Genomic DNA, 26,618 nt, shown 5'->3' with positions numbered 1-26,618 from the left:
GGCTTGGGTCAGGCACACCTTAGTTTTCAAGGTGACATCTTTGCTTTTTAAACCTTTAAAGAGGACTTTCGCAGCAGATTTGCTCAATGCAGTGCATCTGTTTATTTCTTGACTGGTGCTTCCATGGGTGTTGATTGTGGATCCAAGTAAAATGAAATCCTTGACAACTTCAGCATTTTTTCTCTTTATCATGATGTTGCTTATTGGTCCAGTTGTGAGGATTTTTGTTTTCTTTGTGTTGAGGTGTAATCCATACTGAAGGCTTAGCACAATACTTGGTAAATAGAAGCACTTTTGTTATTGTTGGATTGTTTCTAATTAATTTTAAGATTAAATTTTTTTTAATTAAAAAAATTTTTTTAATTAAAAAATATATGTTCCTAGGAGTGATGTGTAGCACCCGCCAATATTTTTTACCTCATTAGCAAAAGCCCACTAGGTTCAGACTGTCATTCTTATTTTAGTACTTAACCTGTGTGCTAAGACTGTAAGGCTGACTCAGACCATAGAATGTGCCCCTGAGAAAATCACAGTCTAGAGAGTTAACAGAGCTCCCCAGGAGCCAAGAAAGGGGGCATTTCCCTCTGCCTAGGAAGTTTTCTCCAAGGATGCAAAATTTGAACTGGAATATGAAGGATTGAGTAGGCATATTCCAGACAGAAAAGAGGAGCAAGACAATTCCAGCCAGAGGGAATATTTGTGGGGGAGAAATACACTGAACTTCCAAACTTTGTTTCAAGAGATTTCTCTCAATAATTAAAAGGCTGACTTCATTCTTTCCTCTAGGAAGATCTTAAAAAAAAAAAAAAATTAGCACTCTTATATTTTAGAGGCAGAGTAGCAGAGCTATGTGAGGAAACTAATTTTTTCTGAACAATTTCTAGTACCAGTCCAGGGAAAGTCAGACAAAAGCAAGAGGAGAAAGCTCCCTGAAATTATAACATGAGGCTGGGATTTGAACTTGGGTCTCCCTGACCTTGAAACAGGATGCTCAAAGAGTCAAGCAGTGATTCCAAAGGCCAGGTGGACACTGTCGATAAGTGTGTAGCAACCTGTGGAGAGCACATGACCACCTCAGATTCAAAACACTATGGATTCAAATCTTTTAGAGCCAGTGTTTCCTTCTGTTATACATAAGGTTGCTATGAGTCAGCGACTCAATGGCACTTAACAAAACAACAACTAAAACCAAGTATGAGGACCAGCTTCAGTCTACAAGTCTAATCATAGGTGGGGGTCTTTTTTTTTTTTCATTAATACCTTAGTTGATTTATGCCGCTATCTTTTCATTCCAGCGTCTTGCACTTAGCAATCATCCACCTTCATGCACAGCTGGTGAGGGATCTGCTAGAAGTCACAGCGGGTTTGATTTCCAATGACATCATCAACATGAGAAATGATCTTTATCAGGTAAGCAGAAATCTCAAAGAGAACACTGAGGGAAAACCCATAGTTGTTTTTTTTGTTTTCCTCTCTGCATGTGTTATTTTTAATAATAACAGTAGCAAAAATACTTTAAACATATGAAACGTTAAACATCTTTGTAGGTAATATCCTAAAAGCCCACTAGTTGGGAATGTTATTTTACTAACTGGGGCTTCTTTTATCTGTGGATGAACAGTTATCTGATAGCAGTCACCACAATGAAATTCAGCATCCTGCTGGGAGAAGGCAAACTTTACAAATGAAACACTTGATCTATTTTAGAGATAGAAACTGGAGTGAAAATGTCACAGCTGTTAAGAAAAAATAAACTAGAAAAATTAGACTTGAAAAACCAATAATTTGCAAGAATTTTGAGGACTACTGAAGCACACTTTGAAATAGATTAAGTGTAATCAAATAAAGGGAACAGAGAAAGGTAAAAAAGTTGCTTGAGAAGGAAAGGCGTCCTTCAAAAACCAGGTGAGGAAAACAGGGAACACCAGAGCATTTTGCCAAATGGGGTATAAATAGAAATTAAGTTAAAAACAACTTGAAGAATTCCTTTAAGGAGATCTTCCAAAATTGCAAAGAGAACAGTCAGCTGGAGACTCAGGGAGGCCACCTGAATGGGTACATGTAGGTTTCAGGGGTGAGGAATGGAGGGTTGAAATCGTGGGGCCAGAAGCAAAGACCATCTGCTGGGTGTTTGAAGCTGGAGACCTTGCTCGGCCCTCTGGCTAAGGGGCTGCAGAAGCACAAGGTGGAGATGGGGTTCTGCTCCTAGGAGCCCCCCGGCAGCCCGCCCTAGTTGCTTTCCCCACCTCACTGCCTTTCCTCCAGCCTTGCAGTCTTCTCTGAGTCGTCTGCTCCTGTTCCCTTCTCAGCCTTCTGTCTTTCCCCTTCCCTTCGCTTGACCCAAAGCGTCTTCCTAGTCCTTCTTGACTGAAATGGTGTTGTTTGGATCCCTGATTCAAGCATGTCTCCCACTTGTAATCTCCAAAAATATGGCCAGCGCTCATGTGTAATTATTTACATAGTAAAGATACCTGCTGCACTTCTCCATTTTTTTTTTTAAAGCAAATGATTTGGATCTTTTTTATTTCCTCAAAGCAAAAGCAGTAAAATGTTTACATGTAGCTGTCAATAGATTTTCATTGGTGGATAGGTGTTTCCTGGTAGGGGAAAATAACAGTTTCTCATTTGATTTAATGCATTAGACCTGTCTGGCTGTTGTGTTTAATGTCAAAGGGAAAATGAAATCGGTGATTCTTTATTGACTGATAGTATACAGTAACCAGGATATGGTCTTGATTTTATCTTCAAACTTTCATACCATTTTTGGGACTTGGTATTTGGAAAGTCATTTGGCCCATAAAGCTTAATTCCCACAGACTTTTGGACTGATTTTTCTTTTTAACGATCACAAGTATACAAATGAAATTAGAAATTCACCATTCAAAGACTGCTTAACTTCATTTCCTATAGGTCAGCGCCAGGAAATTACTTGTTTTTCTGATTATAAATAGGATCTCTAAAGGACACAGCACAAGATTAGTAACTGTGATTTATTATGTGCTAAACTCCTTACTGTATCACTTGGTCACACATATTGAGACTCTCCAGTACATTAGAGACAAAAAACTTGACACTACCACCATGGACACTCTGCCGTTTCTTAGTTTGTGGCTCTCAGGAGAAAACAGGTCTGTTTTTGGTCCCACCTTATTGCCACTCTACTTAATGGGCAAGGGCTCTGGCTTCCCTTTAGGTCTCAAACACATACCCAATGGCAACTTTGACTTGAGAACTGCAGCAAGCTAAGATTTTAATTCCCGTTTATCTCTTGTAAAGGTTTTCTGCTAACGGTTCTAGCTGGGAATTTATACAGTTCTCTAAATAATGTGAGATTACTTGCAAGTTATCTTAAACACTCTCCCAAAATACCTTTCACTACTCTTATTACATTTATGTGACCACCTGTCATGGTCAGCTCAGTCCCCACCCACCAACAGCCCTCTAGACACACACACGCACACACATAAACACACACACAAATCCAAGTATACAGTTAGGATTTTTCTGAAAATATTTTCAAAATCTATTCTTTTTCACCTTCATTCTCTTCTGTTTCTCCCCACCTACCCCTCCACCCCCAATATAGACAAACCATTCCATTATGTTGGACATGTATTGTTTTATTTGCATGTATTCCTCTAAACCCTCAGTGGGTTTGTTTTTGTTTTGTTTTGGTGCATCTGTTATTTTTCATTTTTTTCTTTGTTTTTAATTTATAAATAAAATATCTACTCATAGTTTTAAGGCTGGTGCAGAAGGATATACATTGAAAAGTCAAAGTTCCAGTCCCTGACAACGTAAAAGTCCCTTGGCCACATCTCAAAATGTAACCATTGTGCTTGGGGGTATTTTTTCAAGTATTGACTATATCCGCACATTAAATACGTTAATTTAGGCACTTTAAATATATAGATATTTTAGTATACTTTCACAAACTATCAACATTATACATACTGCTCCTACTCTGAATTAACCTTTTTAATTTTTTTTATTTTAAATAATTATGGGTTCATAAAAGGTTACAAAAAAAAAAAAATACAGAAAGAGTCTATGTACCCTTCACCCAGTTTCCTCCAATGGTAAAATCTTGCATTACTATAGGACAAGAGCAAAACCAGGAAATGGACATTGGGACAATCACTACTGGTACAATATGAGATCTTATTCACATTTCACCAGTTTTATATTCACACATTTATGTGTGAGTGTCTTAGTCCATGTGGATGTATTTTTAAAATACATGAATGCCTTTGTGTTCAACATCATCGTATTTCTGCACTCACTGTCTATGGGAACTATCCATGCTGCTGGATGTACAGCTAGTTCACTGCGTGTAATGCTGAAGAGAATTCCATAGTGTATAGCTTCACATAACTTACCCATTCCACACTAGTGGATACTTAAGCTGCTTCTAGCTTCCTACCTCCAAAAACAATATTGCAGCGAATATCGTCACCATGTCTCCTTGAGAATTTGTGTCAGAATTTCACTCATGAGTTGGGTCGCTGGGGCGTTTGTGTATTTGGTATATCAGTCAGGGTTTTCCAGAGACACAGAACAAATAGCATATATTTATATTAAGAGATCTGTTTTAAGGAATTGGCTAATGTCATTATGGGGGCTGGCACATCCAGAATCTATAGGGCAGGCTCATCAATCTGTAACTGAGGCAGGAGTTGACGTTGCACTCTTGAATCTAAATCTTTAGGGCAGGCTGGCAGGCTGAAAACTCACCAGGAGTTACCCTTGCAGTTCTGAGGCAGAATTTCTCTGGGAAACTGCAGTTTTTGCCCTTAAGGTCTTAAGAGATTTTAAGGTCTTCAGCTGATTGGATGAGGCCCACTCATATTTGTAGATGCTAAACAGATTTGCGTCTACACATTTGCATAAACATAACAACACCTAGATTAGTGTTGGATTAACTAACTGGGTACCAGAGCCTTGCCATGTTGACACATAAAACTATCACACTTGGCTTTCCAGAGTGGCTGCTTAAGTCCACAGGCCAGCTGGCATAGCATGAGTCCCTGGATCCCTACATTGTGTAATGGTTTAAGATACAATCTTGAGGTTTAAAATCTAGAAACATGAAATGTAGAAAAACTTTTGTGGGATCATGAGAGAAAGACTTTAAAACTCCCTCTGTTGTCTGTGGTAGGAGAATTTGTATGATATGAAAAAATATATATATATATATATATATATAAACTATAGAAAATTCCTAATTTCTCCATTATAATATCTCAATTTCTGATCTTCTTTTTTTCTGATTTCATTCTCATTCCTTTTCCCATGTCCTCCAACAAAGGCTCCTCCGAAGGCATTTCAGAAAACCTGCATTTGTAAACACAGCCTTTGTTTATTTATTTATTCCTTTTTTTTTTTTTTTTTGAGAACAGAGATCTTAGCTACAGCACCTCAAATATTGAGGACATTGCTCCATTTCAGGCAGGGGTTATCATCCTAGGGAGCCCTGGTGGTACAGTGGTTAAGAGCTTGGCTGCTAACCAGAAGGTCACTAGTTCAAATCCACGAGCCGTTCCTTGGAAACCCTATAGGACAGTTCTTCCCTGTCCTATAGGGTTGCTGTGATCATCCTAGAAGATGAAAGAAATAAGGAGGAATGATAACCTCCCCCCCGCCAAAAAAAAAATCCTGTCTTTCGTATATTAGATAATTGCTGTGATTGAGACTTAGACAGCCCGGGCCTTTCTCATCCTGCCAGTTCACGTGTGTTGTGGTCACCTTCCACCAGTAGGCTGTTGGTGCCCACCTGCTGTTACTGCTGCAGCCAGTAACTGCTCACTGAAGGGGAGAGTTTAGGCACATGGTCAGTCACAGGCAGGCTGGATTTCACGGATTCCTGGAAAGCACATTTATTTGTCTAAAAACCTATTGCTGCTCTCAGTGACGTCATTCTTGAAAAGATAATTTCATGATTGCATTTGTCTTGCTCAGTTTTGGAAACACAATTTTCAAAACATTTTATTTGCATTCCCTGAGGTATACTGCTTTATGACATAGTCAAATGGTCTATTCAGGCACCTATTAAACATCAGCAACTCAGCTTTTCTGCTCATCTGAGCCTCTTAGTGAGGCTGTTGTGTTTTCCCAATTATGATATTTAGAACCCTCTAGCTCTTTTTACAAAATGAGGGCAGCAGAGCTATATTGATCTGTCTCATAAACCAGTCAGTGGAACAAAATTTTTTAACTCAGCGGACTTATTTTTCCATGTTGATACAGAATAACGGCATCTTTATTCATTGGTTTATACTGAGGAATTCGTTTAAACTTCTTCAGTAAAACCCATAGCCTTAATTGGCTATGTTAACATGTGGAATTATCAGTTGAAGATAGGTGTCCACTAGAAATTCAAGAAAACTAAACTTACTAATTTCAAAAAAAAACCAAACCCATTGCCGTTGAGTCAGTCATTTCCAACCCATGGCAACCTCATGTGTTACACAGTAGAACTGCTCCATAGGATTTTGTTGGCTGTAATGTTTACAGGCCTTTCTTCTACAGCGCCACCAGGTAGATTCAAACCACCAACCTTTAGGTTAGTAGATAAGCAGAAGCCATTTGGACCATCCAGGGACCTAAACTTATTAACAAATGAGTTAATAAATCAACAATGGGCTGTAATGAAAACAAGAAATCTTTAGTGTTGTGAATATAAAAACGCTTCTAATTATTGAATAACTATGTGTATGTGTGTGTATATATATGTATAACTAGTAGTAGTAGTATATGATATGAGAAAGGGAGTAACTCATTTGCAAAGGTCAGGAGTTAATCTTAGAATGGGAAATGGCCCTACAATACGACTCTACCTATTTCAGTGACAGCCACCAGGCTGGCAGGTTATAAGTGACCAATATGTATGCGTGACCAATATGTATCTACTACCCTTTCTCTACTGTTCCCAGACACCCTTGCACTTAGCAGTGATTACCAAGCAAGAAGATGTGGTGGAGGACTTGCTGAGGGCCGGGGCTGACCTGAGTCTCCTGGACCGCCTGGGTAACTCTGTTTTACACCTAGCTGCCAAAGAAGGACATGATAAAATTCTCAGTGTCTTACTCAAGCACAAACAGGCAGCACTACTTATCAACCAGCCTAACGGGGAAGGTAAGAGACATTCACGTGTAGTGGTATAACTCTGCCATCTTTCTCAATAACTGCCAGGGATCTGATAAAGGCATGTTATTTGATTTTGCACCCAAAAATGCTTACCTTAGTCACCTGGAGTCCATCATCTCTCCCGGATATTTCCGTTGCTCACGATAGCTGATTCCTTTAAAGATCATTTGGAATAGTTTGTCCATAGAAGGAGAACACAGAGGCCCCGAGGTGGTAGAAGTGAGATGATTAATTTTTCCTCCTTTTGTGTATGCTCTGTAATCATTGGGTAATCTTACGTGAACAGAAAGAAAAAGAATAGATGTTATCTTTTAAATAATGTTTATAAACCTTTAAAATAACAAAAAAGAAAAAAAAAGAAGGGGCCTGAGCACACAGTAGTCTTTAAGTATATGAAGCATCATTTATTCAGAGAACATTTATTTGCTCTCAGTGTCGCCTGAGGACATAATGGGAGACTGTGGGAGGAAACTTAAATGCAGCATGCTGATCTTATAGTGCCTGTGAAGAATACCTGCGCAGGGACTCTTTCAGCCCTAGAAGTGGGCTAACCCATTTCCTTCAGCTTTTTGCCACTTCCTTTAGCTTCACTGAGGGCCATCTTATGAGCAGCCTTCCCACCCCCATGACTGCCTCCTTGCTTGGCCCATAGGTTTGAACGCCATTCACATAGCCATGATGAGCAACAGCATGTCCTGTCTGCGGCTGCTGGTGGCCGCAGGCGCGGACGTCGATGCTCAGGAGCAGAAGTCTGGGCGCACGGCACTGCACCTGGCTGTGGAGCACGACAACATCTCCTTGGCTGGCTGCCTGCTCCTGGAGGTGGAGGACACTTATCTTTGCATTTAAATTCTCAAGGGGTATTTAGTAACGTGGGTGGTACAAACAGTTGACACTTGGCTGCTAACAGAAAGGCTGGCGGTTCAAGTCCATCCAGAGGTGCTTGGGAAGAAAGACCTGGCAAATACTTCCAAAAACTCAGCCATTGGAAACCCTATGGAGCACAGGTCTACTCTGACACTCATGGGGTCACCATGAGTCAGAGTCGCTCGACCGCTACTGGCTTGGTTTCAAAGACTGATGTCGGTAACAGTTTTTCTCCCTACACTCAGCACTATTTATTTATCATCTCTGCATGCTTCAGAGCAGCAACTTCAGGGATTGTCCCCCAAGCACCCCTAATTGGGGATATCTTCAAGGGCAGAGCCACCCCAAAACAGAAACCGTGGGCTGATAAGTGGGCCATGCAGACAGAGGGAGGTGGGGACAAAAGAGTAAAAGAACTTTCCACTAACCCTTTTCTTTGGGGGGTATTTTAGGGTGATGCCCTTGTGGACAGTACCACCTTTGATGGAACTACGCCCTTGCATATAGCAGCCGGGAGAGGGTCCACCAGGCTGGCAGCTCTTCTCAAAGCAGCAGGTAAGGCAGCCTGGCAGTCCTTCATGGAAAATATTACCAGGGATGCAGACCCCACTTAATGCCCGGAGTGGACCTGCCATGTCACCTTTAGCCACAGGCCTGCTGCTGAAAGACATGGGTAAATACAATTATATGGCAAATCACATTTTAACTGCCAAAAAGCCACTATTTAAAAGTAGGAATCATGTTCGTTTTACTCTCTAATTCATCAGTTTGTTTTGGGTTTTGGTTTAAATTGAATCCAATGACAAGGGCTCTCTTCTTGAATTTAATTCCTCATGGAGGGAATTCTGGGCAGTACCAGTCTCAGATCAAGGCAGAAGTCCCCAGAAGAAAAAGTTTATTGGTATGAGAAATAATTCAAAGACTTCCTTTTACAACAAAAGTTCTCTTGGGAGTTGAATAGGAAAAAGCAGATTTGCTGTGTACTGAGTACTGTTATAGTCAAGGCCCTAGAATAAAAATTGCTTGTACCCGTTGACCTTAGTACTCAGCTGCTTAACCAAAAAGTTCAAACCCACCAGCCACTCTGCGGGAGAAAGCTGTGGCAGTCTGCTTCCCTAAAGATCACAGCCTTGGAAACCCTATGGGGCAGTTCTACTCTGTCCTGTAGGGTCGCTATGAGTCAGAATCAACATGACGGCAATAGGTTTGTTTTTGTTTGTTTTGGGGGGGGGCGCGTATTAACCTTACTATGAACTAGGCACTGTACTTGGCAGTTTACATGCACTGTCTCATTTAATTCGCACAATGACCCTTGAAGATAAATATTCTTACTCCCATTTTATGGCCAAGGAAACAGACAAGAGAAATGGGGGTCCATTCCCAGAATCCGAGTGAGTGGCACAGCCGTGAATCAGACGCGGCCAGTCTGAACTTCCAGACTCTGTTCTCTTTACTATATTTTTCTCCCCCATCATACTCACCAGTCTGCAGACGTTATCCCACTAACCCACCCAGCCCAGTGCCATTGAGTCGTATTCCACTAAACCCTCATTAAAACCTTGTGAAGTATGTAAAAATACTACTGCCGATCCTTATATCTCCAATGCCTTGCATATTTAGAAGAACAGAAAAAAAAAAAAAAAAGTATCTCAAGCCTGCCCTGACATACTCGATTTGCTTTTAGAGGATTTTTTTAATGCTTTAGATGATAAGTGCTTCATAAATTTAAGAAAACAGTGTGTTAAAATACCATCTTAAAAAAATCAGCCCAGTAATATTACTCAGCTGTAAAGAGAAATGAAGTCCTGGTACGTGCTACAATGTGAATGAACCTTGAAAACATTATGCTGAGTAAAATAAGTCAGTCACAAAAGGACAAATATTGTATGATCTCACTTCTCTGAAATAACAGTAAGCAAATATAGAGAGACCAAAGTTTATTAGTGGCTACCAGGGCAGGGAGGGAGGTCAAAAGGGGGAATGATTGTTTAGGAAGCAGCGAGTTTCTGTTTACAGTGATGGGAAATTTGGCAACGATTATGAGTGATGGTTGCTCAACATGATTAATGGCTGCTCAACATGATTAATGGCATTGATATCCCTAAATAGTACACCTCAAAAATGTTGAATTGGCAAATGTTGTGTTATATGTTTTTTTACAGCAATTTAAAAAAGTCAGTTCAGAAAGATGTAAGAACTTTTTCTTGAGGAGCATCACATTTTTCTGACAAGTGAAATCATATCCCAACTAAGTAGCAACCTTTTCTTTTCTCCTTTGTCAAATTGAACATTTTCTTGAACCAGAGACTCTGATTGCAGTGTGTATGAATAATTTTGGAAGTCATATGTTAGAATAAAGAAATGCCTTCAGACAAGAAGCTATAAAGCTTTCAAAAATGCTTTCTCTTGAATTCTCAAGAATCCCGTGAAAGGACTAGCAAAGCACAATTTCTCCACTATATTGATGAAGAAACTCAGATGAAAAACCTAGTCCTGTGTACAGAGTCATGAAGAAGATCCCTCAAGGAACAGACGTAGCTTAGTTCCTCCAGTCTTCTGTCCTATAAATCCTTTAACTTGGTCGCTCCATTGTTTTCACAGTCAGGTTATACTTACTGCCTCATAGATCAGACCAGGACTGGGAAAGTGAAATAACAATATAGCACCAAGATCCTTCTTTGACTCTCATTAGACACTCCCATCACTGAAGTTGACACAGATAAAATGTTTTGGCAGTAATATAGAAACAAGTTTCTCATCCCAAGAGGGTGTGCTTAACTTACTGCTGTTCATTCGGTATCAAGCTAAACATTCTCTCATTAAAATTGTCTCAGCGTTTGAGAAGTGACTCTAGCTGTAATCCTGGAGGTACTTTCAGGAACAGGTTGACCGGTAAGCATGGTATGCATCACTTGCCTTGAGCACGGTATGCCGGTGCTTCATTGTATTTATTTGCTAATCTGTGGTGAGTAGGTTCACAGGGGCTGCACCACGTCTGCAGGTGAAACCGTGCACTGCAAATTGGTCGGAAGGCGCAGCTGGGCCCCTGTGTACCTTGCTTGTTGGGTAATTCGACCCTGAGTACTTCAGATGTTTTCTTGCTGGAGACAAAAACAGACTAGATTTCCCAAGAGCCAGCAGCCTCAATTTTTCAAAAACTACACATCCTAACAAAAGTTTTGTATTTTTGTTTTGCCTTTTTTTCTTTCTTTTTTCGGTGTTTTTTGTTTAAGGATCACTGTTGTACCCAGAAGTAGAACTGAACATGTTGTTTCTCGACATCAAGCATCTTTGCACTTTTGAGTGATTGAGAGAAGAGGCTGAGAAGTGTGTGTTTGCATGCGTAAATGTGAACATTTAGGTCCCTAATCCTGAGGGTGTGCCTAGTCCCTTTAAACTGCTGTCCCTTAGCCCCCAGATGAAAGATGGAAAAAATCCTAGAGAGGTAAATGTGAAATTCAAGTTATTCAGTCTTTTGGTTTTGATGGTGTCCTGGGTTATCTAGGGTATCATAAAACATCTTTAGAGTCCAAATAAATTAGAATTTAAAAGAAGCTTTCTGGATATTTCATCAGAAACATGTTTTATTTATTAAAAATGTCCAGGTGATTGCCTCTGGCTGCTATTGTGGTTTGCCTTTGGCATGCTGACCTCTGCTGGCGGTTTGAAGTTGACAGGATCTGGGTTTACCTAACACTGTATCTTGACTTCTCAGGAGCAGATCCCCTGGTGGAGAACTTTGAGCCTCTCTATGACCTGGATGACTCTTGGGAAAAGGATGGAGAGGACGAAGGGGTCGTGCCTGGAACTACACCTTTAGATATGGCTGCCAACTGGCAGGTGAGTGGTGCTTTGGTCTGGGTGATGGCTACCCCTGAGGTAGCTAGAGATTCAGGAAGGTAAGAATAGATGGTCTTTCTCGTTCTTTATTCCACAAAGGACATGACTTATTTTTAAGAAAGTCTGATTGTTAAGAGCCATATTTATCTTGAAAAACCTATCCTTGAGAGATCTAGGTCAGCTGAGTTCTGGGTTTCAAAGTGAATGCCTAATCAGATCAGAGTTAAGATTTGAGAGAGGGTTAGAAGAGAGAAAACACAAAATTCACAGAAGAGTTTTCCATCCTGAACTCACACTAGAATTGTTAGCACCTCAATTTCTGAAGCTAGAGGAAATGTGATGGTTTGCTCCGAATTTAGCTAGTTGATTTCTGAACAGAAAAAGAAACTGGGAGTTCATCTGAGTGTGTCAATAAATATAAACAGAGTAACTAGATTTAAAGCCTTTCTCAAAACTCCGCTGACTGAGATCTGAAGGTAAAAACAGTTACTAGGTCTTTCTGGCCCAGGGAAAAGGGCCAGAGGGAGGAGGTGGGTAGCATACAGGTGTCCAGCAAAACAGAACCGATTTCTGAGGGCAAGTGCTGCTCCACATCCAGTAATGGCTCCTTGCAACCCTTTGTGGTTGAGCCCAGTCACCCTGGCAGAGATACCACATGGTTCTCCCTTTTTTAGTACCTCATTTGCCCAGAAGGCCTCACCAGAGAATGTAGAACAGTAATCCACTTCAGAGACCCTGTATTGTCCATACCCAGGTTAAAAAAAAAAAAAAAAAACCAGGTTACCCAACAACAAATGAATACAGAAAATACCAGAAAGGCCACCATAGCTTTGCCTAAAATTCCTCACTTACAATTTTTTTTTAACTTAATAATGTACTGGCACCTCAGTTAAAATGAAAGTTATGCTAGATGGTTAACACCAAACCTTGTAAGCGTTTATACACCTTAGTATGAGCAAGTGTATAACATTCATTCTCATAAACCTCTTACTAGGGAAGAGGGGCCAGCAAGGGAGCAGAGTTTGAGCTTTGAGTAGCTGTAGCCCTAGCTCTCAAGGAGATGTCACTGACCAAGGACTCTCTGACCAAGAGATGGCTGACTTGGTAGCCTGGGCTGCCTTTGTACCTCAGAAGTCTTGGCTCTGACTCTCCATGAGGTTGGCAAGTCCTCTCTATGAGGTTGGCCAGTCTTCTCCATGAGGTTGGGTTTGGTACCCCTACCAACCTCAGGCAGTTACTGTAAAGCACAACCTCCCTGTCCCAGAACCCCAAGGCTCTTCTTCCCCCAAAGGGCGTGTGTATATCTGGCAATGGTATGGACTCCTCTCTTCCATTCTTCCATCTTTGAGGTACTAGGTCTCCTAAGAAGACATGCTGAGTGATTTATCACAAAGAGACAGATTACCCTAGTGGTCCCATTAATGTGTAACATTTTCCTGTATTTTTCTTCCCAACAGGTTTTTGACATACTAAATGGAAAACCATATGAGTCAGAGTTTACATCTGATGATTTACTGGCACAAGGTGGGTTGTGATAGAACTACAGTTCTTTTAACCAGTATTGTCTCCACGGTGTCGTTTAAGGAGGCGATAGGGAACCAGCAAGGAGCGTTGGTGGCACAATGGTTAAGTGCTTGACTGCTGACCAAAAGGTCAGCAGTTCAAACCCACCCAGCGGCTGCATGGGTGAAAAGACCTGGAAGTCTGCTCCCATAAAGATTACAGCCTAGAAAACCCTATGGGGCATTCTACTCCGTCCTGTGAGTTGGAATGGACTCAGTAGCACACAAGAGCAGGGAACTGGCATTATTCAGGGTTTACTGTGAAAGGCACAGACAGTGCTTATTTCATAATCAAAAGATCCTGGAGGTACTCAAAGGAGAGTATCCAGTTTTAATCTACTAAAAATATATACTGATGTTACTAAGCTGGGCTTCTGCTGGCATTCAGGCTTGATTGCATCCACTGTGAGGTGGAGAGAGAGCAATGTAGCAATGTATCAGTCCATTCACAGTGTCTCTGGTAGGTTACAACAGACGTGTTTCTTCATTTCCTTCAGGAGACATGAAACAGCTGACTGAAGATGCAAAGTTGCAGCTCTACAAGTTGCTAGAAATTCCTGATCCAGACAAAAACTGGGCCACTCTGGCACAGAAATTAGGTCTGGGGATACTTAATAATGCCTTCCGACTGAGTCCTGCTCCTTCTAAAACTCTTATGGACAACTATGAGGTAACACATTGCCTTGCATGTTTGGCTATTTTTATTTGACTTTACTCTGCTAATATCACTGGCTGGGCCGTGACCTCTTGTCTCTCCTTTAACTCTAAGTAAGAAAGTCAGTCTTTGCCTAAGGCCTGGGAGGATGACCCAGCCAGGATGGAAGCCCACCTTCCTGAAAAGGCTGTTTTTGTGTACTTTGAGATTTTCCCAGGGTCCCTGAGAAAATACTACTTAGAGGGTCAGGATTGTCACGCAACTTTGATCCCTGTGAACAAACAGAATAGACAACAACCCACATGCTTATCTCAGGGCTTCGAACCACTTCATTCCAGATCAGACCCTGCTGAGAATTCTCATTTCCGCCCCAGATCTACTGAATCTGAATCTATGTTTTAACAAGATCCCCAGGTGATTCTTATGTCCACTATGTATTAGTAAGTAAGCACAAGTAAGCATGTGCTTACGTTGCTTATTGGGTAATCTGACCCTGGTCTTGACTGTGTGTCGGGCTATGTAATCATCTTTCTGTGAAGTGGCTCCTAGCGGAGCCATTGTCTGGTGGTGATGCTTTCATTTCTAAAAATAAAAGGCAGAAAAACAGGTGAAATTATTTTCTGTTGAAAATGTCATTGTTAGCTATTGTTTCTCAGTGGTTTTCAGAGCTTCAGCTTACACAGGGATACTGCCTAGACTTAACCGTAGGTAGAGTTTCACTGCCTCAGCAATTTTTTTGTTTGTTTTTTTGTCTCTGCTCACTGTAAACCACTTCTCTGTGATTTCCTGAGTGGTCTTCGAGCAGAAATAGGAAACTTGATTTGAGGACTGTATTTTCTTTGTCATTCTTCTCTGACCTTTCCGGGACCACCTGGTTCTCTGAGTAGAGGAGACGGCATGGAAGAGGAGAAGGGATATGGTGCCTGTGTTCACTGTTCACAGTCTGCCCCTTTGTTGTTCCATACACAGGAGCTGGAGCACAGAACATACTCTTTCTTCATTTCTTTCTCACAGGTCTCTGGAGGAACAGTAAAGGAACTGGTGGAGGCCCTGAGGCAGATGGGCTACACGGAAGCAATTGAAGTCATCCAGACAGCCTTCTACAGCTCAGGGACGGCAGCCACCAGCTCAGAGAAGACACCCTCTCAGGCCCACTCGCTGCCTCTCTCACCTTCCTCTACAAGGCAGCAAATAGGTAAGGCAAAATGACAGGAAAAGCAGCTGAGCTATTTCCCTGCTCCCCCAGGCTGGTTTCTTCAGTTCTCCTGGGATGTGGCATCACAGTTTCCCCCTTGCTGTCTCCTGACTATACTTTCCTGTGCGTCTGTCTACTCCTGGGGCTCGTGAGCTCCACCTTCTGGCACTCGTGACACTGCCATTCGTGTGAACAATGACATAGACATGCGATTTCCTTAGATTCACAGTGCATAATAAAAACAAAATGATGTGGCGGTTAAGGTAAATATTCGTTCTTAAATAAAAAAAAAAAAAAAGGAGAGACAATATACTGCCCAAAGTTGTAGAACCAGGACTAGCACCCAGGACTTCAGACTGATCCGGTGATTTTTCCCACTATATTCCCCCTCAGTTCCTCGACCTGCTCACCACCAGGAATCTCCTCACTTGAGCTCCTTGCCTATGCTCCTAACACTGAGGTCCTAACCCTGACCTTGTCTTCTACCATTAACTACCTCATCTTCCATCCCACCTAAAAAACATACGCCTGTGCAATGGACTCTTAACCCAGCCCAATAATCCTGTATGTCCTTATAATTTTATTCTACCAGTCTCTAAACAACTGCTTCATGCTCTTTTCTAAACCCCCGAAACCCCTGCCCTCACTCATCCAGTGCGCTTGCCTTCACCCCACTGAAAGCACAGAAACACCTCAAACTCTCTCATCTTTGCACCATCAGAGCTACCAGCCCATCCGTGCCTGTGCCCACATTGTCTGCCCTGCCTCTGGTTTCAATGGGTTCAGTGTCTGGGCTCTGTTGAAGAGCACCCTCTCCCCCAGCCCATCCCCTCTGCCTTCTCCAGGTCCTTGCTTCTGGAATTCTTACTCCTCTGTCTCATACTAGCAGTTAGTTTTTCCCTCCCAGCAGGATCGCCTAGCCAAGCATGCTGTAATTTCCCTCATCTTTAAAAACAAAACATACAGAATAAAACACCCCCTTCACCTCACGTCTCCAGCCCAATTTCTCTGTTCTCCCACACAGCAGAACTTCTCAGAAGAGGGTTTTAGAATTGTTCTTTCCATCTCTTCACCTCTGTTCTCTGTGTGACTGCCTGCAGTCAGGGTTCCATCCCAACCAGTCCACCCACAATGTTGCTAGGTCTGGTCATCCCTTCTTCTCATCCTCTCAGTGATTCACGGTGGGGGACACAAACAACAACCACTCCCTCATACTTCAAACCGCCCCCACTCTTGGCTTTTCTACAGCACACTCACCTGCGTCTCCTCCAACCTCACAGCCCCGCCTGTGTGGTCCCCTTCACAGCCTCCTCCATACTTACTCACCCAGAATCCAGTCCTCAGCCTCCATGCTCCATACATGGAACTCTTGAAACACCTACCCAAACTCAGTATTCATCGTGACGGTCAGGCACTGCCCCCATCTGGGAGGCTAAGACAAAAGTCTAAAAATTATACATGAGTACTTACTTGCCCTAACCACCCCACATCAGATCCATCAAGGATTCCTCCCCTCTACAACATCCACTCTGGTCCACCCACCTTCATCTTCTGCCTAGATTCTTGCAGCAGCTCCTGACTGGCTTCCCTGTGTCCATTCTGTCCACCTCCTTTCAGGTCATTCTTTGCACAGCAGTGGGTGTGAGTGTTTTTTAAAAGTAATGAGATCATGTGCCACCTGTCGTGCATCTTCCTGTTAATCCATTTATGCAGCAAATCTTTACTGAGCACCTACTGTGTGCCTGGCACTGTTTGAGGCTTTGAAGATAAAGCAGTGAACAATAAAGACAATGTTCCTGCTTTACCCCATTCTCTCTGTCTCTCAAACATCACTTTAATACACTCTTCCTTCCACCCCGCTACCCTTCAGCTCTCAGGATGTTCCTTCTGTTCTCCCAGCTCACGAGCCTGATTGAGCCTTGGGGCCTTTGGCTTGTCTCTTATCCCCTGAAAAGCCCCTCACTTTGCTGTCTCCTTCTTGCCATTCAATATTGGTGCCAGTGTCACCTCCTCAGCCCAGTCTCTTGTTTCTCATGGCGTAGTGCTCCTTCCACACAATATCCAAGGAAATAAGTAAATACTTTTATCTCAGAAAGCACCAGGTCCTTAATTTATAGTTATTTTCAAAATACCTCACAGTTCCTAGCACATAATAGATACTCAGTAAAGATTGGTGGATTGAATAAATCGTTGAATAATGAGACGGTGGCCATGCTGCTGCCATTAAAGTCTTAATATTCTAATATTAAAATTTAATATATAATAAAATAGCATTCTTATTTGTGTATATTAAATTTGTTTCATTGGCTTCTCTCTCAAAGTGGGAAATCATTCATATTATTTAGAACCCTAATGATACTTCTCTCAACAAGGGGAATTTGACCTGATTTTCCAGTATAGATTCAGTTTCATCAAAATCACCTTATTCTTTGCTACCAAAGTATTTTTCAGACAGTGTATGGGGTTTAATAGCTTATGGGGCCCAGAGAGATATCTCATTTTTAGTTCGTATTTCTGTCACTGATTTATTTTGCCTAGGCTCAGCAATTTCCCAGCTATAAAGTGGGTAATACAGTGGTCGGAAAAATACACCTAATTTCTAAGGAAAAAAAAAAGGTGCCCTTTGAGTCGAGAGAATTCAGGCAGGATTCTGATAAACACACAGCGAAATCTGCATTCGTTCCCTAGGGCTGCCAAAACAGCACCACAAGCTGGGCGGATTAAAACAACAGACATTTACTCACGCGCTGAGGTCTCTCTTCTAAGTTCTGGGGGGCAGAAATCCAAAATCAGGATGTCAGCAGGGCCATGCTCCTTCGAAGGCTCCAAGGGAGGAATCCTTCCTTGCCTATTTTTAGTGTCTAGAGATTGTCAGCAATTCCTGGTGTTCCTTGACTTATAACAGCATGACTCCAGTTTCCATCTTCACATGGCCTCCTTCCCTCCGAGTGTGCTGTGTCTGTCCTGTGTCTCTATATCCAAATCTCCTCTTCTTTTAAGGACCCAGCCTCACTGGATTTAGGGCCCACTGTAATCTGGTATGCCCTCATCTTGAATAATTACATCTCAAAGACCCTATTTCCCAGTAAGGTCACATTCTGAGCTTTTGGCTGGACATGAATTCGAGGGGACACAGTGCAACCGCTACAGCTAGATTGCAAGAGAAGATGTGAAAACAGGTGGCTAATTCTGATGCTGCCACAGTTTTTATGTTAATAATATAATTTCATGTTAATATTATAAATTTATATTAATAACAATTTTACATTAATGTAATAATTACATTATATTTCTATTTCTGCCCCTCCCACCATGTGAACAGTAGGTAGTGAGCAGGGGGCTGCGTAGGTGGGATGTAGTGATTGGTGGAACGTATAAGGGGCAAGTGTAATCCGGATATGCCTTTTAGGTCCAAATCTGAGCCCAACTGGAGTGTAAAATGTGTGAGAACAATGCCTTTGCCTTGCTCCCAGCTGTGTGCCCCCAGTGAATTTGTGCTTTCTCCCCTCAGATGAGCTCCGAGACAACGAAAGCATCTGTGACAGCGGCGTGGAGACCTCTTTCCGCAAACTCAGCTTCACAGAGTCTCTGACCAGCAGCAGCTCATTGCTAACTCTGAACAAAATGCCCCACAATTATGGACAGCAGGGATCCATAGAAGGCAATGTTTAACCTGCTGGTGATTTTCAACACTGTGCAAAACCAAAGTCCTGAAGTTCCACTGCATTGTCCAAAAGAAGTAAGGTAAAGTGCATCCAGAGGTGCTCAGAGGAAAACCAGCCTGCCCGAATCACTGCGGATTTAATTCAAAGCCTTTTAAACTGGCTTCCTTTCCTGGTTCTTACATGACTTTTAATTCGGTTCACCTACAGGTAGTCTCTAGCGTTCACAGCACTCGGCTGGGCTGAAGCATCGTTGGGGGTGAGGTAGCTTTTTGAGCTTTACCAGCTGCTAATGGATTACAGTTGCTTTCTGCCGTCGTTGCTGCTGTCCCTCTGCTGTGTCCCAACTTGCATTAAAAGGTGTCAGAGTCCCCAACCGGTGTCCTTTCCAGCTGTCCACAGCACAGTCGTGCATTCAGATTAAGGATTAAGAAAAGGGATATTTTTAAATGAAAGTCATTCAGTGTACAATTTAAAAAAAAAAAAAAGGCTTATTGCTTTTTTGAATGTGGTTTTAGCTCTGTGATTTGAAAAAAAAAATGTACATGTCAATATTTAAACATGGTTACAATCAGTGCTGAAAATGGTATTTTCCCTTTTTCTGCATTTTGCTATTGTAAATATGTTTTTTAGATCAAATACTTTAAGGAAAAATGTTGGATTTATAAATGCTATTTTTTATTTTACTTTTATAATAAAAGGAAAAGCAAATTGATGACCTCACCTTGTTTGATCTCTGCCAGTACTTTTCTAAGATGATTATAATCACAGCGATCATTCCATCACCTGGTTATCAGGCACATTCACATTCTCCTTTATAGTCAAGTTTTCGACCCAGAAATGAAAAAAAGATACATCAAAAAAAAAAAAAGTATTTTAGGCTGTGATGACAGCTTTCAGTTTGTCAAATCCTTGCCCAGGTCATCTCACTGAGGCTATCTAGCCTCGCCGTCCTACATCTCTCACAAAACTTTACCTCCTCACCATCTTGTTGATGCTGCCATGATAGACGAAGAATTGAAACTTCAGCATACAGGAGGTCTTGGACAAGGAGCTTTCCAACGTGAAGCCTTGCTGAACTGCTCTTCACTCAAAGAGTTAGGAATAAGGAAGAGGAAAAAAATCAAGTGTTTGAATGAGGTGCTGTGGTGGACATGCAACGTACAACCACGATGCCTCTGTAACAAAGGACTTGTTGGCCCAGGCACTGGGAATTCACTCTGCAAACAGCCTCTGGCTATCCATTCCTTTAAAGATTGCCTCAGCTGCAGAGACCCACCTCACCGCCAGGTCATGCCCATTGCAACAGTAGCCCATCTACAATGACTGATCCATGTGGGTGTATAAAGTTGTCCAACAAGGGAAAACTCTAACAGGCTGTTTGAGATCTAGAGCTCCCCACAAGGTTGCCTGAGGCTGCTGTTTGGATCTGAGTTGCAGCATCTCCCTCTGCCCAGCCCTGCTGTCACCCCTTCCCTTCCACAGGTGTAGATCCCAAGGGCACTCCCACACAAACATTGTGCACACTAATTTCCCTCTCCAAGTCTACTTCCCAGAGAACCCAACCAGCACAAGTGCTGCCAATTATGCTGAGCAATTTTGCACAAAACATTAAGTCATTTCATCTTGAAAATAACCCAAGAAGGTATGTAGAATTACTGTCCCCAGTTGACAGAGAATGAGAAACTGAAAGAGAGTTCAAGTAGGCTAAAGTTAAGCAGTTTCTGAGGTGGTCTGTCTAGCGCCAAAGCTTATGAGTTGGGATATTATCATGGTAGGATAGGAAGGTTTATAATAAAAATTGAGTCAAGAACTAGACCCCAAGATATGTAGGAATTTAGTATTTTATGACTAAAAAAGCTGAACAAGATTTCAAAGGGTGGCTCAAAAAGACGAAAGTATTATAATGACATGTGCAAAGACATGGAGTTAGAAACCCAAAAGAAGAACACGCTCGGCATTTCTCAAGCTGAAAGAAATGAAGAAAAAGTTCAAGCCTCAAGTTGCAATATTGAAGGATTCTACAGAGAAAATATTAAACAACACAGGATGCATCAAAAGAAGATGGAAGGAACACACAGTCACGATATCAAAAAGAATTGGTCAACGTTCAACCATTTCAGGAGATAGCATATGATCGGGAAAAGGTCCAAGCTGCACTGAAGGCACTGGCAAAAAACAAGACTCCAGGAATTGATGGAATACCAATTGAGATGTTTCAACAAATGGATGCAGTGCTGGAAGTGCTCACTCATCTGTGCCAAAAAATTTGGAAAACAGCTACCTGGCCAACCAACTGGAAGAGATCCATATTTGTGTCCATTCCAAAGAAAAGTAATCCAACAGAATGTGAAAATTATCGAACAATATCACTAATATCGCACACAAGTAAAATTTTGCTGAAGATCATTCAAACGTGCCTGCAGCAGTACATTGACAGGGAACTGCCATAAATTCAAGGCCAGATTCAGGAGAGGATGTGGAATGAGGGATATCATTGCTGATGCCAAATGGATCCTGGCTGAAAGCAGAAAATACCAGAAAGATGTTCACCTCTTGTTTTATTGACTATGTAGAGGCATTCAACTGTGTGAATCAACGAATTACGGATATCATTTCAAAGAATGGGAATTCCAGAACATTGTGCTCATGAGGAACCTGAATACAGATCAAGAGGCAGTCATTCGAATAGAACAAGGAGACACTGCATGGTTTCAAGTCAGGGCTGTACCCTTTCACCACACTTATCCAGTCAGTATGCTGAGAAAATAATCCAAGAAGCTGGACTATAAGAAGAACTGGGCTTCAGGATTGGAGGAAGACTCATTAACAACCTGCAATATGCAGATGACACAGCCTTGCTTGCTGAAAGTGAAGAGGACTTAAGCACTTACTGATGAAGATAAAAGACTACAGCCTTCAATATGGATTACACCTCAACATAAAGAAAATAAAAATCTCCACAACTGGACCAATAAGAGACATCAAGATAAATGGAGAAAAGATTGAAGCTGTAAAGGATTTCATTTTACTTGGATCCACAATCAAGGCCCATGGAAGCAGCAGTCAAGAAATCAAAAGACACATTGCATTGGGCAAATATGCTGCAAAAGACCTCTGAAGTGTTCAAAATCAAAGATGTCACCTTGAAGACTAAGGTGCATCTGGCCCAAGCCATGGTCTTTTCAGTCACCTTATATGCATATGAAAGCTGGACAAATGAATAAGGAAGATAGAAGAAGAATTGATGCCTTTGAATTACTAGTGTTAGCAGAGAATATTGAATATACCATGGACAGACAAAAGAATGAACAAATCTGTCTTGGAAGGAGTACAGCCAGAATGCTCTTTAGAAGCAAAGATGGCGAGACTTCATCTCACATACTTTGGACATGTTATCAGGAGGGACCAGTCCCTGGAGAAGGACATCATGCTTGGTAGAGTAGGGGGTGAGCAAAAAAGAGGAAGCTCCTCAATGAGATGGATTGATTCAGTGGCTGTAACAGTGGGTGCACGCATAACAACCATTGTGAGGATGGTGCAGGACCAGGCAGTGTTTCGTTCTGTTGTACATAGATAGGGTTGCTATGAGTTGGAACCAACTCAACAGCACCTAACAACATCAATAGTATTTGATGATGTAGAATTTCAAATCACTGAGGAAAAGATGACTGTTCAAAAAATGGAGGTGTTCCATCTAGTTATCACTTAGAGGAAAAAATCTGAACCCCCTCCTCGGTCCTTTAATCAAAATAATTTACAGATGTATAAAAATTGAACCATAAAAATAATAGACAAGAAATCATAAATGAATAATGTTAAAGTAGGGAAAGCCTTTCTAAGCAAGACTTTATTCTCTGGTGTAGAAATAGTTTGAGTTCATTTTACAGTGTGTCCCAAATAAAGGAAATATTTTTAAAAGAAAATACTTTTTCTGTTTTCTGTTACACTGCTATTTCTTCACTTCCCCACTCCCATTATTCCAGCTTTTGAAAGTTGTATCTGTGAAATAAATATAGCTCTTTCTTCTTCCTTAATTCTCAGACAACAAGCCCATTCCTCTATTCCTCTGCCAGTTCCTCTCTGTAGCAAATAGTTATTTTCAGACTGGCCGCAGCAAGGTCTCCCATCCCAATTACTCTTCTTCGAACACTCCTGTCGCTGAGGGGAGGGGTCTGTGTTCCTTCGCTGTGAATCCAGGTGGTCCTGGGACAAGTTGTTAAAGTGATGCTAAGTGACTTCCAAGGTAAGATCATAAAGTATGGCACAACTTCTGCCCAGTCCTCCTGGATCATTCCTTTTGGAACGCAGTTACCATGCGTGGAAGCCAAGCAGCCACATGGAGAGGCTATGTATGGGTGTTTGGCGAACAGCCTTAACAGAGATCCCAGACATTGCCAGCATCAGCCACTGGATGTATGAGCAAGCCTTCCAATAATTCCAGCCCCAGCCATTGAGTGGCTCCCTCTAGACTTCGAACTGCCTCAGCTGATGCTGTGTGCAGCAGAGACAAGCTGCCCTGCTGAAAATTGCTGATTCCTGAGCAAATTAAAAAATGATGTTTTAAGCCCTAGGTGCAGGGTGAATTGTTGCCATTCTCCGGGTCTCGACCATTCTCATACCAAAAAGTCACTTTAAAAGAGAAGCTGACCTGAGGAGGAGGAACAACCAAACAACTCATGCTGAGACTAAAAATAACATTCCCCTTCTTTAATAAGAAGCCCCATTTCTCTTCGGTTCCAGAAACAACTTCTTCCTCCTCCCAGGTCTCAGTTTCGGCCTGAGCCTCTGCATGGTGCTCGAACACAAAGGTTACTAACACTGTGTGGAAGGAGTCTCTTTCACATTTTACCAGCAGATGGGAATAAATACCAAAACGAATGCAGGAGGGCAGGTGGAAAGCTACAATGGGCCTGAAATAAACCTTCCCATAAAGCTTGTCTCACAGCAGGAAGCCATTTAAAAATAGCTTCCTCAGGACTTCAGTCATCTTTTGAGGTTTCTGTACTCTGCAGGCACAGCCCAGACTTTTTCAGGATCAGCAGTCTTTCTTTTTCAGCCAAAGGAAGCCCTGCTGCTGCTGCTATCGCTGCTGCTGCCACCACCACTGTGACCACCTAAGCCCCCTGCCATAGTTGTATGTGGCACAGACATTCCTGGTCACCACCATTGAGGGCAGCCCCGCAAACCTGGCCTTCTATAAGAGGAAGAGGGGGAGGATGGCGCCAACCAGATTTGAGCATTCATTACATGCCTGCCCCTTTAGATTAATGATTTCTAATATAATTCTCAGGACATCCCTATGACGTGTATGTTTAGCTTTAATTTACAATAAGAAAACAAAGGATCTGAAGATTAGGTAACTCACCCAAGAGTCAAACCCAAGTCTGATTCCAAAGCCAATTCTTTGATGATGTCTGTACTCCTTTGAAGAAAAGAGGCTGCATTTGAGAGGAGAAAAAAAAATCCATACAAAGATGATGGAGTCATAATGTACCCTGCCAAAATGCAAAATAACCCAGGATACCGCTAAAAGGACATGTTGTGTGTTTAAAATGAACTTTATTTCCCCTGAGAGGCTTAGACATTTAAATATGAATTATTCCTGGACTGGAGGCCACTTGTTGCATATCCTTCTCCTTATTTTGGGGGAATTTTCTTGGTAATTTGTACTTTTGTAGGTAATGGGTTGGAGAAGCAGAGGAGGGAAGAGAGGGAGAAACTAAAATTCCATTAATATTCTAAAGGATCACAGAACTTAGGGTTGGATAACATCTTAAAGATGACTTAGGCAGATCATCCAAGTTTCTGTTTTTAAACACTTAACAAATGGAGAGGGTCTCCCCATAATCCTTCTGACTGCTTCGTTTAAAACATACTGACACCAATCCTGGAAACTACAGTTTCTTGTCCATTGGTTTCCTGTGTTCATAGTTTGATTTTGGAGTTGGTGGGCACACTGAGGAAGGGCTTGAAATTTAATGGATTTCATTCTGTTACAAAGGATTCCATTATATATGTGACACCTTCTCCCATTATCCTGTTGTTGTTATTGCCATCGAGTTGCTTCTGACTCAAAGCAACCCCACCTGTGCAGAGTAGAACTGCTCCATAGGGTTTTTAAGGCTGTGACCTTTCAGAAGTAGATCACTAGGTCTTTCTTCCGAGGCACCTCTGAGTGGGTTTGAACTACCAACCTTTCAGTTTGTAGTCCAGCACTTAACCATTTGCATCACCCAGGCATCCATTACCCTAGACAAGTGAATAGCTCCACAAATTGTTCAAGCTTCTTAGAAGGCAATGGAGGAAGGAGCTGAGATGCCATCTTCTCAGTCCATCAGCTAGCTTTTCCATGTTTATGTCTCTTTCCAAAATGCTTTTTTCGTGGAAACAACACAACAACCTTCAAGGAATGAAAGATTTATGGTTATATGCCAGGCAGTACAGTAGGTGGTCATCATTCATTATCTCATATTACTTGCTCAAAAACACTGTGAGGAGGCACAACCAAGGAGGCAGAAGAGACAGACACTTCCAGCAAGCCCTCTTTACAACAAAGACCCAAAAAAATGAGTGAAACGAGTATATTTGTGACAAGCTGGGAGCCCTGTGCATCAAAGGTAAGCTTAGACAATGATCAGAGGGGCAGGGGTAGGAAGAGACCATTCAGAAGTGGAGAGGAGTTGCCGGGCCTGAATCATGGGGAGCCCTCAGGCACCATTCCTGGAACGGCAGTGGCGGCGGCAGCAACAAGCTGGTACTAGCGTTCGGCTGCAGTTTCCTCAGGGAAAAGCAGCCAGCTACACAGCCTACTCACACCTCCGGAACTTGAGGAGAACGGTGCTCCTGGCAAAAGCTAAGTACTTGTGTATACATTACCATGCCCCTCCCCCCGCCCCCAAGCCGGCTTCAGTGGCTGAATCCCTGGGCCTGAGATAGACCCTGGTGAGCACCTAGAGCCATCCTCCCAGCCGTGGGGAAGTAAAAAATTTGCAACTGGGGAGAAAAGATAATTTGCTAGCTCCATTAACTGGGGGAGCTCAGGACAGAAGTGGCTCCTGTCCAGGCATAAACTGTCCATGGACCTTGAGCACCTTCCCTTCTGCATGGACCTGTGTGGGCCTATTTCAGAAGAATAGGCCCTAGTTGGCAAACTCCAACCATTTCAGCTGTGCGGTGGAGAGGTGGGTGTTTGACGTTTGACATTGCCTATTAAACAAGGTCCTCACCTACGCACATCAGGGACCTAAGGATTGGTAGTTCTGCTCAGGTCACCCAGCCACCCACGACTGGGGTCCAGAGATAACTGGTACCTCCCAGTCCTTACAATGAAAAACTTTGGGTGCCGATGGTCCCTCTGCAGAACCCACCGTCCAGCACGCTCTAGGGAACAGAGATGCATTTTACTCAGAGACACTTGGGGGTCGGTTCTCAGCCCTCTGCCTTGTTCAGAGCATTACCACCTGCTGCAATCAAATACTGGTATATATGCCAATTGCCCCTCCCCCTCTAAGACTGTAGGACAGAGCCTGTACCACACATTTGATATCACCTACCTGGAAACCTGAGCTGAATTCGTATAAGAAAACTGAATGGACTCCTAGACTGATATACCTGATAACAGCTCTAGCCAGCTGGGGACAGGACACCAGAGCTCAAAAGGAAAATATAATCAAGCTATCTCACTCAAG

General features: G+C 42.3%; 1 protein-coding gene and 1 long non-coding RNA gene across 6 annotated transcripts in view; one reads left to right on the top strand and one right to left on the bottom strand.

Moving 5' to 3' along the window:
* NFKB1 (nuclear factor kappa B subunit 1) overlaps window positions 1–19,014 on the top strand; it is a 133,819-nt gene extending 114,805 nt beyond the window's left edge. For all 5 annotated transcript variants that reach the window (XM_023548533.2, XM_010590475.3, XM_023548532.2 and 2 more), the window contains 9 exons: window positions 1,296–1,410; window positions 6,933–7,134; window positions 7,799–7,968; window positions 8,466–8,568; window positions 11,729–11,853; window positions 13,311–13,377; window positions 13,913–14,085; window positions 15,085–15,265; window positions 18,777–19,014. In XM_023548533.2, coding sequence (XP_023404301.1) covers window positions 1,296–1,410; window positions 6,933–7,134; window positions 7,799–7,968; window positions 8,466–8,568; window positions 11,729–11,853; window positions 13,311–13,377; window positions 13,913–14,085; window positions 15,085–15,265; window positions 18,777–18,937 — 1,297 coding nt within the window. In that variant the 3' untranslated portion in view covers window positions 18,938–19,014. The remainder of the gene's footprint in view (window positions 1–1,295; window positions 1,411–6,932; window positions 7,135–7,798; window positions 7,969–8,465; window positions 8,569–11,728; window positions 11,854–13,310; window positions 13,378–13,912; window positions 14,086–15,084; window positions 15,266–18,776) is intronic.
* LOC135231428 (uncharacterized) lies at window positions 6,930–25,867 on the bottom strand. Its single transcript, XR_010322043.1, has 3 exons — window positions 25,125–25,867; window positions 18,010–24,368; window positions 6,930–7,419 (listed from the first exon to the last, which is right to left on the bottom strand). It is a non-coding gene; the product is annotated as an uncharacterized LOC135231428 (long non-coding RNA).
* Between the last annotated feature and the right edge of the window lie 751 nt (window positions 25,868–26,618).

Source organism: Loxodonta africana, chromosome 5 (assembly GCF_030014295.1).
Source record: "Loxodonta africana isolate mLoxAfr1 chromosome 5, mLoxAfr1.hap2, whole genome shotgun sequence".
NCBI lineage: Eukaryota > Metazoa > Chordata > Mammalia > Proboscidea > Elephantidae > Loxodonta > Loxodonta africana.
The sequence above is the reverse complement of the archived record's forward strand: the minus strand, read 5'-3'. Positions and strand labels throughout refer to the sequence as shown.